The sequence below is a fragment of the Volvox carteri genome, assembly GCF_000143455.1.
Source record: "Volvox carteri f. nagariensis unplaced genomic scaffold VOLCAscaffold_1, whole genome shotgun sequence".
Taxonomy (NCBI): domain Eukaryota; kingdom Viridiplantae; phylum Chlorophyta; class Chlorophyceae; order Chlamydomonadales; family Volvocaceae; genus Volvox; species Volvox carteri.
Genome location: NW_003307545.1, coordinates 4,814,568 through 4,830,737, shown reverse-complemented (window position 1 = coordinate 4,830,737; position 16,170 = coordinate 4,814,568). Strand labels below are relative to the sequence as shown.

General features: G+C 55.9%; 2 protein-coding genes across 2 annotated transcripts; one reads left to right on the top strand and one right to left on the bottom strand.

Moving 5' to 3' along the window:
• Positions 1-841: 841 nt before the first annotated feature.
• Positions 842-3,637, top strand: VOLCADRAFT_55328 (uncharacterized protein; the record flags this gene model as incomplete). Its single annotated transcript, XM_002946226.1, has 6 exons — positions 842-970; positions 1,492-1,617; positions 1,987-2,123; positions 2,517-2,704; positions 3,096-3,151; positions 3,398-3,637. Coding segments are annotated over 6 exons (876 nt in total), but the record flags the coding sequence as incomplete, so codon positions are not given.
• A 3,339-nt stretch (positions 3,638-6,976) lies between these two features.
• On the bottom strand, positions 6,977-12,685 carry VOLCADRAFT_86376 (uncharacterized protein; the record flags this gene model as incomplete). Its single annotated transcript, XM_002945868.1, has 13 exons — positions 6,977-7,111; positions 7,529-7,651; positions 7,999-8,119; positions 8,460-8,580; positions 8,783-8,861; positions 9,374-9,550; positions 10,094-10,285; positions 11,145-11,402; positions 11,680-11,737; positions 11,850-11,995; positions 12,077-12,156; positions 12,386-12,505; positions 12,631-12,685. 13 exons carry the CDS (start codon positions 12,683-12,685, stop codon positions 6,977-6,979), a joined length of 1,665 nt encoding a protein of 554 aa, XP_002945914.1.
• Between the last annotated feature and the right edge of the window lie 3,485 nt (positions 12,686-16,170).

The window sequence follows — 16,170 nt, the reverse complement described above, 5'->3', positions numbered from 1 at the left end:
TTTGGCTACAGCGCATCGTGTAGAAGCGGAAACCTGAAGGCGTAACGATGTTACGCTGCACGAACGTAAATGAACGGGAATCTCCACCGACAACCGACGACGGGAAGCGGGCTGAAGTTAATCAGTTGCCAGTGCCGGCGATGTTTTATAATAATGCCTGACGGATACTGTCACGTAATCATCTAATTATAGAAGATTTAACGCCTCTGATGATGTCGGTAACATGCAGATTGAGCAGCAGCAGAAGCTCCTTTCGCATATCGAGCTGTTGGTATAATTCGTGCGTCGTGTACATGTCCTGCGATGATTTGTAATGTACTTGCTTGTTTGGTGGGAGGTACGGCACGCTTATTGCCACAAAAAAAATCAATTTCGCGGCTAATGGCTCAATTCATTGCAAGTGTAATTCCTGACGACAAATCGGAAAGCTTGTGACGTTCATGGACCGCCCATCATGCAGCTCTGCATGTTCTCGATGCAAATTTCTTACCTCTCTAAGCTCTGCAGCCGCCAATTCATGCAGCATTCCCTCTTGCGTTCCTATGCCACTACGCATAGGCTTGAAATCGATTCTGCTCTGGGTGCGCACAACAACTTTGCTTACCTGCCTTAGTGGTCGGCTTTCAGCGCGTTACCCCGCTAACATTGCTAGGATATTTCTTAATTATTGCTGTATTATATGAACAGGAATAAACTGTTTGCGATATTGCGCGTGCAGGATGCAACGTGTACATATCGGAAGGTCGCGACAAGGATGTAATCAACCGCCTTAAGGTGAGGACTTATGGTAAAGTAATGTAAGCAATTACGGTTATGTTTTGCTTCTTTTCGAAACCCAGCAGACGATGCCATGCCCTGTCGTGACCAGGCGGAAGCGGATGCCACACACGGCGTTGCCCTCGCCAACATCTTTGTGGATGCACCATATAACCGCACGGGCTTCACGCTCGTCAGCACACAAGCTGACCGGGTAGGTTGATCGTAGGAGCCCTTGCTGGGGGACGTGTCTCCTACTGCGGTCTCGGGCGCATGCATGACACCGAATGCCACCAAAGCGCAAGCTCGAGCTCTCTAACGCCGTCCTTGCCCCCACAAAGCGTCTACAAGACTCCAAAGCTGGCACCCTACAGTCCACAAGACAGGGCCGAACCCCCTTTACCCCAACCCAGACTTCAGAGTTGGGAAAACCTAGTTCAACCATGAAACTCTTCAGGTCATAGCACCTTTTTGAACAAATGCGCCATCTGGGTCACGCACCAATTCCTTTTTCCAGAGCTCTAGAGGGGGCGATGATAATAACGATGATGTTTGATATACGCATAGCCACGTGAGGACGATAGCATGGCGCTTGACCATGCTGTCGAAGGCTCCCGAAACCAGACCAGCAGAGCCGCGCCCGAGATCTTTTTCCAGTCCTAAGAAGCTTGTTTGTCCCGACTTGTTTGTTTTCATGGTGGTTGCCAACATAGTCGGTCCTTCCTGACCCTGCAGCTAACCGCGGCCATCGTGCGCCTCAGCCGCGCCGCCCTGCAACTACGCGACCTACGTTCCCACGTTGCCACCCACCCGCGACTTGGCATCGTAGACCACATTTCACTACACCCGCTGGGCAGCTTGGTGCGCCGCTCCGCTGCCGCTGCCGCCCACTCCGCCCCGGCGCCCTGGCCCATCCACCTCCATCGCGAAGACCACTACTACCACCACCAGCACCACCACCAGCACAAGCACCGCAAACTAGGCCACGATCACGACCACCACCGTGAAGTGCTCCATAACCACCACAACCACAACAACCACCACAGCCATCAAGTCCAGCAGCAGCAGCAGAGTGTGGCGCAAGCCGCAGCCGCCTCTGGCAGCAGCGGTAGCGGTAGCGGTAGCGGGCACGACACCGTATGGGAGCCTCCGCCACCCGGTCTCGCAGGTCTTGCGGTGGCGGCTTCCTGTGCGCAGTACGTCGCCTGGCACCTGTCTAAGGACGGGGAGTCTGAATCGGCGGTAGCGGCGACGGCAGTAGCAGGGCAGAAGCCGTTGGAGCCGGCCCCGGCGCTGCCAGTGTATCTGTACGGCTTTGCGCACCCCTCCCGGCGGTGTCTATCAGAAGTACGGCGGCAACTGGGTAGGTCGCTGCACTCACACGCACACATATACGCACGCACTCACACACACGCACGCACTCACACACATACACACACACACACAAACTGGCGCGTCTGTCTCTGCGACTGTCGACTTTGTGAACTGTTTCGTTTCGATGAGGGTTAAATGGCTGGTGGAATGGTTGGTGGAATGGCTGGCTTCTGCTTGACAGCCATCGGCCCTCACCACAACGTGCACTGCTAGAGCCCCACATACTACTGCCCACTTAACCGTCCATTACGGCGACCTCAACCTCCTTGTTCTGTGGCCCTGGATGACCAAGATCCTAACCCAAATGTCTCAATTGCCAACCGCCTCCTCCCAGGCTATTTCCGGCGTGCCGCTGACGGCAGTTGGGGCGGCGGTGGCGGCAACAGCAACGGCAACGGCACCTACCAGCCGCAGCCGCAGCCGCCGCCGCTGCCGGACCCTGATGACCTGTTGCGGTTCCCGCCGGACCTGGGCCCTTCAGAACCGCCACCACAGTCAGGATTGGTGACGATTGGTGCCGTGCCGTGGGTGGTGAATTACAATGTGCCACTACAGGACGTGGATTTGGCGGAAGGTCCGTAAAAACGCTGTTGAGTCCGTATGTATGTAATGGCATATTAGAAACGGCAAGAAACTGTGACACCGCAATCTTCCCTTGGCGGTGCTGCGTGCGTGCGTTTTCTCGGAATTTTGAGGCGGCCGGACTTTCCATCCACAGACTCCCCTCCTCTTCCGGGTCGGAATTCCTCTTTTCACAACGCAAGCAGGCGCCAGTGGGCTTGCGTGCCGCTGCCTCCTCCTCCTCTGCTTTTCCGCTTTTTCAATCGTGCTCCATCCCTTCTGGTTTTTTCCTCCTTTGATGTTTTATTAGTTTCCTCTATGGCGCTGTTGCCCCCTCGTTCGGCCGCCCATCCTGCTTGCATTCTCCTCCCTTGGTCTGCACTTCACGGTGCCCCTCTTTGCAGCGAAATGGCTGGCGAGGGCGGTTTCAGAGCGAGGCGGTGGCTTGCCTGGCGTGGAGGTACGTACGGAGGAGGACCGGAGGAGGACCCGACAGGGGTCCTGGGCGGCGGTGGCCCGTAAGCACCTCGCATGTGGCTTGAGAAAAGGTCTATGGTCGTACTGTCGATGTACGGTACGGCAGGCGCATCGTGGTCCAGTTAGGCTGCATCCACCCGCCTTCTTCCTCTTCCTTCCCCCCCGCCCAAAACAAACACACACACACACACGCACGGGCACGTTCCCCCTCCACACGCTCTCCCACCAGGCAATGGCGCTGAAGCACGCGGACGACACGGTGGAGGTGGCCTGCAACCTCCTGGACGAGACACTCTCATCCCCACATGCCGTACAGGCTCGGTTGGAAGCTCTCGCCTCCTCCCGCGGACTGGACCAATGGGCCGTGCTGTGGGGCTACCGCACCAACAAGAGCCCGGAGGAGCTGCTGCACGCAGCTGCAGCGGCCCTGGCCGCCAAAGCGGCGGAGCAGCGGCGGCGCGGGGGCTAGCGGCGGCTAGCCGGGATGTCCTGGCGCAGAGGAAGAGAGAGAGGGAGAGATAGATCCTCCGAAGGACATCCTAGGTCGGTGTAGTGGTGAACGACAATAGGCCTGGTGCCTTACGGGTGTCGCGGACAGTCCAATGCAGCGAGTCACAGCGAGGAGCGAGCGGGTCTGTATGCTGACGCTGCCGGAGTATTGCTGCTGCAGATGCAATGAAAATGTGCGAAGAGGCCTGAAGTAACTACAGTTTGTTTCCAGGAATGGATGGATGTCGTAAGCCGGTCAGGTGTCGTTCGTCTTTAAGAGAAAAGCGCAGCTCGTTTTTGTTTATGGGGAACAGGGGAACAGTGTCTGGTTAGGGAGGTGTACGGAACTCCCGCGGCACGTTTGTGCGCGTGCGAGAATACGCGGCGCGCTCTTTGGGGCTCAGTGCGCTATTTGTCGCAAGTAGACGACGATGTTCGGATATGCGTGCGGATAACTGCGTTGCTGGTACGTATGTGGCTCGGAGCATTTTGTTTTGTCGGTTGGATGCTGATGATGATTTTTTTACCGGGGACTTAGTAGTACCAGTATGCGTGTTCTGTTCGCTGAATGCATTATGGGGGGCTGCGATACAATAATACAAATGCTTGGGGTCTGCGATATGATTGTGAGCGGCATCCAGTTGGCTGGTTACTCTATCTATCTTATCTATTGCATAGTTATAGTTAAGAAACCATCACTGCTTGGCTACCCGGGAAGATTCAGTTCATTTGTTAGATAGGGCGCGCTTAATATGAGTTCACGAGCTATGTGCTGTTATTTATGAATATGGCGCTTTCAGCACTGGTGTTTTGTTTGACGGCAAGTTTGATGAAATGTGCGATTAATAAAGCGCGCAAGCGCATGATGCTTCAGGATGTTATGCGTTTCTGAGAAGCCGATGCGATTACGTGCTCGGTGAACAAGTGTGAAAGGGAGGATGTAACCTGGTTTCTAGTCTTTTGATCGTTTTCGGTTGTAACCTTTGATGCGGCATTCGGCATTTGGCTAATTCGCGATCGGGTGAAAACGGCTGAGTAGAGGGCCTTATGCATCCATTTTCTTCGAAATGTCGTGCGGCCCGATGTAACCTTATCAGGAGATCCAAAGGTGTGCGTCGCGCCTGTTCCAGTAGCGTCCGCTTTTTGTGACGCCATCTGTTTAAATATTTTTTGTTTGTGTATAATTGCGCGTAATGTGTGTAAACTGCGATGAATAGCTTCGACGCATTCTTGTGGTGCTGCATTGAAACGTTGCCCCATGCGGTGCATTTAGATGCTATATCGCTGTGGCCTGTTTATGGTAGGTAGGCTGTGTGGCCAGGGATCAGCTTGAAGTCCTTTGATCGATACACGTAACAATAGGCGGCGAGGCGATGCAACGGACAATGGTTGGGGCGGGCTTTCTAAGTGTATATCGACGTACATATGGAGACATGGAGTAGCTGTATTGCGTCGTTTAACGCTGTGTGTCCTTGCTGCCAGTTTTGCCAGCACCTGTTGCCAGGCATCTTTCCAAGCTGCTGAAGGATGAGGAGGTACACATGTGAACAGAATTTATCTGGTTCCCAGGTCCTTGATGCATTGCCTTCAGTGGTGTGTCATCTTATCGCCTCAGCCATTTCGAAACACCCGGTATTTCCCGAGTTCCTCAGCCTTTTCACGATGGTCGTTGTTACTGCGTATTCCGTGTATACAGATGTACACCATGATCAACGCAGCATGGACGGTACTATGTCCATTTCGTTTCTCGCTAACAAATTGCACGTAAAAGTCCAGTTTTCATAGTTTTGCGAGTTCGTTTTCACTTCTTGCAGGGCGCACCATTTACGTCGTTTATCCACGGGGTCGTTTTGGGGGAGTACTATGGCCCGTCCGGCGCGCCTCTCCAGTGCCTCATCTCCCCCTTAGCCACCCCGGCGAAGGGATATGTTTCCACTTTCATGTCGATGATGTGTCTAAATGTGCAAACTTACGTGAACGCCGACGTGGTGCGAGAAACGCGCCTACCCGGCACATCCCTGCTTTGCTCCCTTGGCAATTACAGGCCGTAAACTTTGACACTATACATGGGAAATAGAACCTTAGCTATCCGAAGTAAATCTGAAGTAAAGAAGTGTCGGGTTAGTCCTCAGCATGCACCCACATATCATTTCTACGCTCATCAATTGCGCACAGATTCCACAGGCACAAAGCTCCGCCTCAAAAACAAGAGCTAAGGACTTAATCGGTCATTGAGCGCCCACAAGGCAAATGCGCGTCGCCTTTTCGCAAAGCTGCTTCGTGACATTAAAAAACGCACGGGATAGAAAATTTCACGAGGCAAGGGATGGTCTCCTCCCGAAACCATCCCAAACCGAACAGCACAGCATGAGCACTGACAGCCCACACCTCAGCACTGACTCCCAGTTGCATCACCCTCATCTTCCAGCTGAAAGAAGAGAAGACCCCGCTACTCCCAGAGCACGGCATCTTCAGGACATCTTAGAAAAAATTGCCGACGAAAAAGCGTGTCACGTCGCCGCACGTTCCCAAGGAAGACCGTGGCAATTACTAAATACATGACCGGAATCCACACACACACACACACACACACACACACACACACACACACACACACACACACACACAAACACTCGCGCTCGGGCCTTCGGGTGTTCGCCATCCATGCCCACCTCAATGCTCCATTATCACTCGCTTCCCCTCCACCTTAGCGACACGGACTAGCACAGAAGGACTAGAAGAGGACTAGCACTCTAAATGACCGCAATCTGCACCAGTCGGTCACCTTCACGACCTTAACCTCTAGTGTCCTCCCCTCTCCGGTACAGTGTCCCACTATACCAGAATCCCCCGCCCCAGGTCCACGCACACAAGCCAGTTCTTGCGCTCCTTAAATCGGCCCGTGCCCCAAATCACTCCCGCCTAGTCGGTTACTTTCCTAAAAGTCTCATGAATCCAAAGCCGCCACCCGAACCCCTGTTTTGTTCCGTTTGCGGGGAACACCTCTCGCGGCGTCATCCCACGTACTGGCCATGCCGCATCCCAAGAGATCCACAAAGCAGCCCGCACCCGTTCCTAACATTTCACTCTATATACATATATTTGCGTGTGGTCGAGGGGCTTTCCAAGAGAAAAATGTTGTGGAGGGGCTTTCCAAAAGAAAGCACTGTACGCGTCCGTGTATAATTGTCTGCTTATGCGTAAACAAAGTATGAAATCGTTCCCTACTTAGGCTACGCGCCTGCCTGCCTGTTTACTACTTCGGCGCGTGCAGCTCGGGAAACAGGGTGTCTTGGAACGACGGCTCGACTAAGCCTGTTCAAAAGATCTCGGCCAGGGTGCAGCGCACGCCTCCACCTCCCACTCGCTCCAGGGTATCGATGGGCGCATGCACCAGGTCTGCGACGTGGCGCCGCATCACCCGTCGCTGGTCCTCCGTGAAGGCGTTGTAGGCCTTGGTGATGAGGCGGGTAGGAGAACGGGGCAGCGGGAGAAACAGCAGAGTTGCAAGGGCGGCAGAAAAGGAACGAAAGCCAGGGGGACCAGGAGGGAGACAAGACCGTCCTGGCAGAAGCAGGAACCTATTCCTTCCGTTCCTGTACCGCGGCCAGCCCTGGTCCGAGGCCTCTCCCGTTCCCATCCTGGTTTCTCTTTAGCTGCTCCCTTTTGCTGAATCCCACCCTCAACATGTGACCTTCTTTGAAGTCACATACGGCCATTTGTCACATACGGTCATTTGTCATTTGTCAGGTCAGTCCTACTCCCTCACGCCCAGTTGCCCACACGTGTTGTTTCCGATGCTTATTTGCCTAGGGCCCCACCTCTTATCATCCATTTCTACAACCCCACCCGCGGGTCCTTTTCCGCCCACCTGCGTGGACATGGCCATCACTGGCAGGCCCCTGCCGTCCTCCAGCTCCAGCACATTGCCGCACAGCGCGTCCATCTGGGCCAGACTGATCTCGACGACCTCGTGTGTACGACGGAGGGACGACTGCAAGGAGGGCCGACGTCGGCCGTCAACAAAAGTACACAAGTCGTCAGCGCTAGCACCCGAATGATGCAATTCACGATTTAAACGTTACGCAAGCAACTCTCTGTCACACCCATTACACGTATTTATGTGGGTATATATTTTGCATGTACACCTGTGCACAAAATTGCTCGACCGGCAGGAAGGAGGGACCCCTAAAGGGGCTGAACTACGAGGACTTTAGGCGAGGAGTGGCAAGACAACAGGTTCCGTCAGCGTTTCCAAAATAGCTTCGCCCGTCACCACTAACCACCACTGCTGCCCGACGGAATCCCGTTGGAAGGCCATCCCTTCCCTTCCCTTCCCACCAGCAGGTGCTGTCGCTCCTTGGCGTCCTTGACACTGTCCGCACACACGATGGCTACCCCCGTGCCAATGGCCATCATGACGTTGGTGTGGTACACCGACTTGCCGCGGAGGTCCGTCGACCTGAGAAACGGGTTTGGCAGGGGTGGCCAGGGGGGTCGAGGTGATGTTTAGAATTTTATTTTTTGCTATGAAAAAATAAGCGGTACGTGCGTATGGGCCAACTCTCCCTTTCCTTCTCCCTCTCTCTGTCAGCATAAGAGATGCGGGTACTACGGCAGCGCCGCATGGGGAACACGGAAAGACCCAGACCCCAACAAGACAAGACATACGCTGAGACGGTTTACTATAAATGCACGCACACATCCATGACACGTCGCACACACGCAAAACCAGACATTGTCAGGTCTGATATCGGCAAGGCAGCATCTATCCATCTTTTCCCCTTGCCCCATTCACGCACCTGAAGGTCACCAGCTCCTTGTAGCCTATATTGTGGGTCCATTCCTCCGCCAGGGAGCGATCCGCTCGCTCACTGATGTCAACATATACGACACCGTTGACACGATCAATCACCAACACACCTGCTCGCGCGAGGTTGTGGGTTACAGGAGGGGACCAGGAGTGCGAAGGTGAGATAAGAAAAGCTGTTGTTGTTACCGAAATAGTGCCGCTCCCACCGCGGAGGGGAGGACGGGCCGAAATCCGATACAAAACCACGTGGCTTCTCGCTCACCCTACGTCAACCCTTATCGCGAACCCACCCCCTCGAACCCACCCCCTCACCCGTGCCCTCAAAGTACTTCTTGTTGGCCTCCTCCCCACTCATGTCGTACAATCGACTGTAGCCCTTGGTGGCCAGAACCTGCAGCATCCCAGCCCCCGACAATCGGAACCACTCAGAGACCGCCGAAATGCAGCTCGCCATCCGGCAACCTGTGCACGCGCAATGTCACGTCCTTCCACTTTCCCTGGTGCTCCCCCCTCGCACTGCGAAGACACGTGTGAAAGCCCGTGCGCTATCCTCACCACTGCTTTTTGTGGCCTAGTTCTTAATTAACACACACATCATATGCTATAATACTCCGGCATTGTACTCCGGCATGAAAAGGACGGGTATGCTATCCTGGAGCCAAGGGCTAAGAATAGGGCTAAAGATAGGGTTAAAAAAGCTGCGTACACCCCCACCACATTCGCCCTCTCCTTCTTCGATGCCTCCTTATCACGTCTTCTTCCCCGGGCAGCTGCCCCGTCCTACAGCTGGCCTCCTAGAGCACACCCATGAAGAGCACAGACACATAAACAAACGGACGCATGCCCGCAGCCATGGCCCACACGTCCGACACCCAACCGGCCTGCCGGCACGCCGCCACTCACCTTCTTGATGTCCTCCCTGCGCTCCGCCGCCCGGTTGGGGCACTTCATCGGGTAGAACACGAGGGTGGGCTGCTTGACACCGCCCGCCGCCTCGCCCGCGGGGTGGGTGCTGAACCAGTTGTTGGGGAAGCAGGCGTCCGGAGTGCCGTGAGACAGGTGGTGCTCGAACAGGTTCACCTGTTCGACATCATTGCGTCACAATGATATCTGTTATCCCATGACGTTGAATTACTATCCTAGTTTACAGGGTTTAGAACTTTATGATATCCACAAAGTCACAGTAATTGTGGGTGGTGTGTGTAATGCCACAATGCCACAATTATGACATGATCTACATTTCTGAATACGCTACGCTTAGGTTACAAGTTACAAGTTACCAATTCCGCACGAATGCGGGGGAGTGTGTTCGTCAAAGCGCGGGGGCCATGGACGCAAGGCGGCCAGTAAGCTTTGAGAGAAGCACGAGAGTGTTCACGTCAGGGCGCGGGTATGAATTCACTCGTTCATGCCTGGGACACCCGTATGATTTGTTTAGCAGGTCCGCGACCCCCTGCGGGATTCCTCTCCAGCATCCCCACCCCGTTCCTCTTCACCACTGTCTCAGCGGCATTCTGCAGCCTCCCTCCCTCCCTCCCACCTCCTCCCCTAGAGTTCTGCTTCTCTTTCCTTGGCAGCAGCTTCACTCGCTCGTGGTTCGTCGTTCCCACCTCCTCCCCTCACCTTCACTCCTGCCACCTGGGTCAGCGCGTGATGCAGCCCGGCGAATTCCCGCAGCACCTGCCGAGTGAGCTCATTGCCTTCCCCGGGCTTGGCGGCCGCGTGCATGAAGCTGTTGTCCTGGGCCGCCTGCTCGTTAAAGCCGAAGGCGGTGGGCGCCACCATCAGCACCTCGTTGGTGGACTGACGCACTCCCTGCAGGGCCCGAGGGTGCAGGTGGGTGTGCGGAGTGGGAAATCAAACGTGCACTGTGAAGCAGCTGCAGAGGGAAATCACGTGCAGGAAGCAATCGGCAGGTTAAGGTTTAAATGCCGACAAGAGTGGTACGGCAGGACAGGGATAGGGAGAACAAACGGCTTAACTTATCGACAGTGAATTGTCGATGGGTGCATTGTCGATACCCCATTTTCGATGGCTGCATTGTCGATACGCCATTGTCGATGGGTACAATGTGGAAATGAATGGTTGTCTTGCGTGGCCGTAGAATCAGTCCTTGCCGGACATGCACACCGCAGCAGCACCCCAACCGCAGCACCCACAACACTCGCCCGCACTAACACGCAGCGACCCACATCGCAAATCCCTCCCGGGGCCCACCCGCATCACATATTCCGGGGAACTGCAGTGCCCCTCCCCAGCTCCCCACCTAACTGGTGTGGTGCCTAACCAGGTGTTGGTTGATCCCATGGGATTCAGCTCTCCGTTCTGGTGTCACGTTCCTTCGCTGTACTGTACTGTCTTTCATTGTACTGCATTGTATTGCACTAGGCAGGTCCTCTGCTTTCTGCCCAGATCAACACCCAGATCAAGACCCCTTTTGAAATCTTCATCACCAAGAAGAACTCCTCTCCCCTTCAGGGATTCTCCCCGGATATGGCAGATATAGCCGGTCTCTCCATGCCTACCTACACCACGTCCCATGCCCCTCAAACCACGCACCAGGCCACAACACCACCACCTGCCGCCGCCTGGCATATATACACACACACTCCCACGAGGGATTCCCTCTTTGTGATCTCCTCCCTCCGCCCTCCGGCTGCAGCCGCAACCGCACCTTCTTGGCCGCCACCACGGGGGTGGCCTCCTGCAGCTGATCATCCGCGACCGCCACATCCGGCACCAGCGACACGCGCTGTTTCTGGGCACGCAAGAAGGAGATCAGGTCCGCGGCGACCGATCCCGGTCCCGGCTCCAGCTCGTAGGTGTCCCCGGCAGCGGCGAGGGTGTACGTGTCGACCACGGCGCGGTGCTCGGGCTGGGAGGCTAGCGCAGCGGAGACGGCCACGGAGGACGGACCCAACGGACGAACCAGCTGCGAGGGGGTAGCAAGAAGGACGAACGACAACAACAACAACAACAAACAGACTACCGTTGGTATCTGGTCTTCGGGCGTTTCCTGTCCCATGCAGAAGTGCTCGGGCGAGCCGGCAGCACTGCCAGCGATCTGGCCGGATTCACTGAAACGTCAATTTATATTTAATACAACTATGGTAGTGATAACAAGACCCATTCGAGGGAGGGAGGTCCACTATAGGTGCATTCAGCATTTGGAAGGAGGGCAGATCAAGGTGGCTGCAGGTTGGCACCACCTGTAAATCTTTAAAGGCGAAATCCTTAGCCGCATAAAGACATGCCGAGTACAGGGTGCTGCAGGCAATGCATGAGCAGGGAGAGCCGTCGCAGGACGACATTGGGTCGAGGCACCGAGGGCGGAGCGGTGAAGTGATATGGGTCAGCGCCGGTGTCAGCGAGGCCCCACATCCGCACGTAGATCTGATTTGGGTCGGGGGCATTTCGTCGTGCTCGAGTTCCACAACCGGGTACAACGTAGGCGGTTGATCGTTGTACACGAAAATGGCGCATGCTGCCCAGTTTCTCTAACCCCGGGTTTCTGTGCATCGAACGCTGCGTCCCAGACAGGATGTAAGTATGTGCGAGGTAGATGTGGCGATACCGCTAGTAGGCCCCTCAGACCGCACTCCGTACCTGGTTCAGGGGGCGCTGCGGCTGGTCAAAAGAAGCGAAGCAGTCACGGACAACAGAGATGCGCTTGGGAAGGGAAGTTCCTGATTGAAGGGCAATATATGGCGCCAGACGGTGCGGGGGAGGGGCGTTTTGTGTCTTTCGTCTTAGTGTAGGTGTGACTCCATACGAACGTGGATGATTGTTACAATTCCCCAGAAACATTGCAGAGGTTGATCAGGGGTAGGACGAAGTTTACCCCTGAGAACGTGGTGTGGAGCTCGTTGTGTCAAGGCCAGAGCTTTGGGGAAGCTTTTGCCACCTATGGCTCACCAGCGGCTGCCTGAACCTCCGCCTTGCTTAGAGATGCGACGGCGCCCCACGGTCGGGATGGCAGGCGGACCAGCAGAGGGCTGTCGGAGTTGCCCAGGGCAACGGCCTCGAGGGCTGCCGCTGCACGAGAAGAAAAGATCGGCGGGCCAAACCAATACTTGCAATTGCCGGAAATACAATTTGCAGAATGTGTCCAAAAGGAGGACCCCGAAGCAAAGTGCCCACGTAAGCACGATTTTGCTCACGTTTGTTGATGAAAAACGAAAAAAGCAGCTTCACCATCAGGACAAGATCTAGCATATTTTTATAAGGGCGACACAAATTTCATCGTAATCCATGCGATCGGGAGGCCTGCAGACGCACCGCTCGTCGACAAGGCGCGAATTCCACACGACCAGACAGCCGCCAGCGCAGGTGCCGCAGGAAAGGCCGTGACGTATCCAAGCATCATAACTGTCTTCAGGAGTTTATGATTCAAAACAAATCTGACCAACCCTTCGTGTGCAATGCCGCTTGAACCGACCAAATTCGGTAGACAGCTTACGAGGAGGAGATAAGCGAGTCTGGATTCTGCGTGGAAAATGCGTAATAGGTAGTGAACATTAGAGCAACACCCAAAAAGGTACTCTACACATGGACGCCACGGGCGTCCGAAAGGCCGTACATGATGGCCGAGTCGCCGGTCCCAACCCATCGTAAACACACGTTATTCAGTTACGCGGTAAGGCATTGAAGATTTCCGGATCACTGCGCAACGTTAAAATGTCCCGTCGGGTGAGCATCTCGGAAGTGCTTTAGGGATCTCGAAATGATGTTAGGCTGATGCTAACGTGAGACGCATTATCCTTTCTTGTATCACACATGGATCCATCAAAGGTTTTCTAACGAAGCAGAGCCGATCCACATTTCGCTCTGACGTACTCGCGCCCCGCAGGGCGTGGTGCTTGCGTGGCCAGCGCTGACAAGCATCGCACTGGATGGAGCCCACCTGAGCAGCACACCGACCGCAGCAGCGGCGTTGTCTCTTGTCCCATCCAGAATTTTGCCTTCAATCCCTGACGCAACACCACCCACGTCAGCAGCCCCTACCTCCTCGCGTTCAGATCCCTCATCCCACTCCGCAAGGCCTTCGCAACCGCAACCCCATTCCAACGCACCTTACGCATACAAGTCCAGTCTGCCTGGGTGGCAGTCGCACCTGTTTGCATCACCGGACACGGGCAGCCAGGCAGCCGCTGCCTGGCGACTCCACGCCTTTCCTGCTCGCAGCTTCAGCACGAGCACCGCCCCAGGCGGCGGATCGGATGGAGGGAGCGGCGCTGGGACGCGTGGCAGCGGCGGCAGCAGCGGCGGAGCGGGCTCGGGCTCTTCGGGCGGAGAAACTCGCATCTCTCTTGGCGACGCTCTGAACCAGCTGGTTGATGCCGCCATAGAGAAGGTGGAAGGCGGGCAGATGGACGAGGCGGTATCGCTGCTCAAAGATGGGCTCGCCACGTTTGAACCCGCCTTTCCAAACAGGTCTGCGCAGGGAGCGAGGACGTGGATGATGTGGGTGGGGGTTTTGGACGGCAGGAACAGGTGGTGTGGGAACGGCGCCGGAGTGCTGCTGCCCGTGCGGCATACGCTCCCGGCACGACCACGGCTTAGCGCTGACGTCAGCAGCACGGAAGTGTACCTGGCCTTGCCCAATGGCCTGATGGGTCCATCCTAAGGGATGGTGGCTCCGCTTATGTAACACACTCCCCAGTCCGCCCCGCGCCGGAGCTGCTCCAACCGCTGCATGATTCAGCGACGCTTCATTTCGCACTTGCAGCCGTGGATACTGCTTCTTCTCCCTAACCCAGCATGGTGGTGGTTCCTCATAGTGGTGGCGGCTCAGGATGTACCAGCGCATCCGTGGATGTCGCGTGGCTCTCCCCTTATCTCCTGGTGATCATCACGACTCCTTGGTAATCGCTTTTCCTCTCCTGGTACTCCTCCCTTCTACCGGAAGTCCGGGACTGTGATTGAGTTTTGCATGACTTTCCGTCCGCTCTGTATCTTCCCCGCCTTCTTCGCTACCCCTCAGCCCCGAGCTGGGTGAGCTGCACAACCAGGCGGCTCTGCTGTTGCTATTCCAGGGACGAGCGGAGGAGGCGGCCCATCATGCGCAGGTAGGGGGGCCCTGTGGAAGCTGGGAGGTTCGGGAAGCTGGGGCAGGGTGTGATGGGACTTTTGGGGAAGCTTAACTTTGAACGCCATTGGCATCCACGGCCTTGTTAGAACTCGGTAATGTTCGATCACACGCCATATTACAGTCTTGGGGTTTGATCCCCGTTCCAACCTTTTTTGTACTTTCCGCCTGCCGCACGCGCATCTGCACATGACGCCCTGCTCTCAACGCACGAGCCCGCTAGTTGGCCTCCGACTGCCTTGTCTGAATTTCCTACAACCCTTGGGTTGCTCCTTTCCTGGCCCTTGCTTACCTCCTATGCATCTATGTAATGACTGTGTGCCGAACGGTTCCATAACCATGACTCGCCCCTGCTTACTGTTTCCCCATGCCTCGAGTCAGCCCCATTGGACCTGCTGAGTGCGTTTCCCTCCTTCCTCTCCCGCTTCCGTCATCCGCTGGCTTACGTTACCGGTCCTCCCACGACTCGGCGCACTGGGGCCCCCGCTAAAAATCCGCATCCCAGGCCAGCTTGGAGACCACGAAGCGGCACTTCGGGGCCAGCAGCCTGCTGACCGCTCACCGACTGCTGCGACTAGGGGTGTGCCGCTTTGCGCAGGGCAAGATGCCGGGTGAGTGAGTGAGTGAACGACTGTGTGAGTGAACGACTGGGTGTGTAGCTGCACCAGCTGCCCACTCCCCGCAGTACAGAGCAGACTCCCTTCCACTGCCACAGGACAGACGGAGACTGAAACTTCCGGAAGCTCCTCCAGAGGCTCTCGGGCACCAGCTCCATACGCTCCCTGAAAACCTCTCCTGCTTCTCCTCTTCCTCTTGCTGCACAGTCACTCAACGATTTCCCAACCACCCAACCGCCCACACGTGCACACCTCCTGCCCGGTCATACAGATGCGGCTGGTCTGCTCCGGGAGGCAATGGACCTCCTAGATGGCGGTGGCGGGGGTGGGGGTGGAGTGTCAGGAGGGGACCCCGGCTCAGTGGACGCCTCCGATGACCTAGGCAGCCGCAGCGAGGCTGGCTTCTACCTTGACTGTGTAGCGCTTGCGCACGTCAAGGACGTGGGGGGCGTGGAGGCGCTGTCCGGTACCCTTCGGGCGAACGTGAGGGGCATGAAGGTGGGTGCAGTGTGGTGTGCGGTGTGGTGCGGGTGGGGAGTTCCGTTAAACACGACGGCAGCTCCGTCCCTTATTTAACTTGTGTATGTGTAACACTGCTGAACAATTGAACGAAAGCCAGAAACAGGGACAGAGTCCCGCCTCCAAGTAATGGAATACGTAAAACAACGTTAAAAAGTAGTGGTATTTCACCGTTGCCGAAGCTCCCACTTATTCTACACCTCGTTATTTCACAAAGTCGGACTAGAGTCAAGTGGGAGCGGCGTGGGGTTGAGGCGGAAGTATTTGGTGCGGGCTTGTACACACGGCGGAATGGGCAGGGCGGCGGTATTGGCCAACGAGACGTGCTCTCAACAGTTTCAACCATTGGTAATAATGCATGACAGGATGTAGAGGCATACGTATCTTCCTCGCACAAGCTGGCAATAACAAAGTAAAGCAGCGGCGGCAGCGGCGGCGGAATCGCCGCCACCGGCACCGGCACCGCCGCCCAGGCC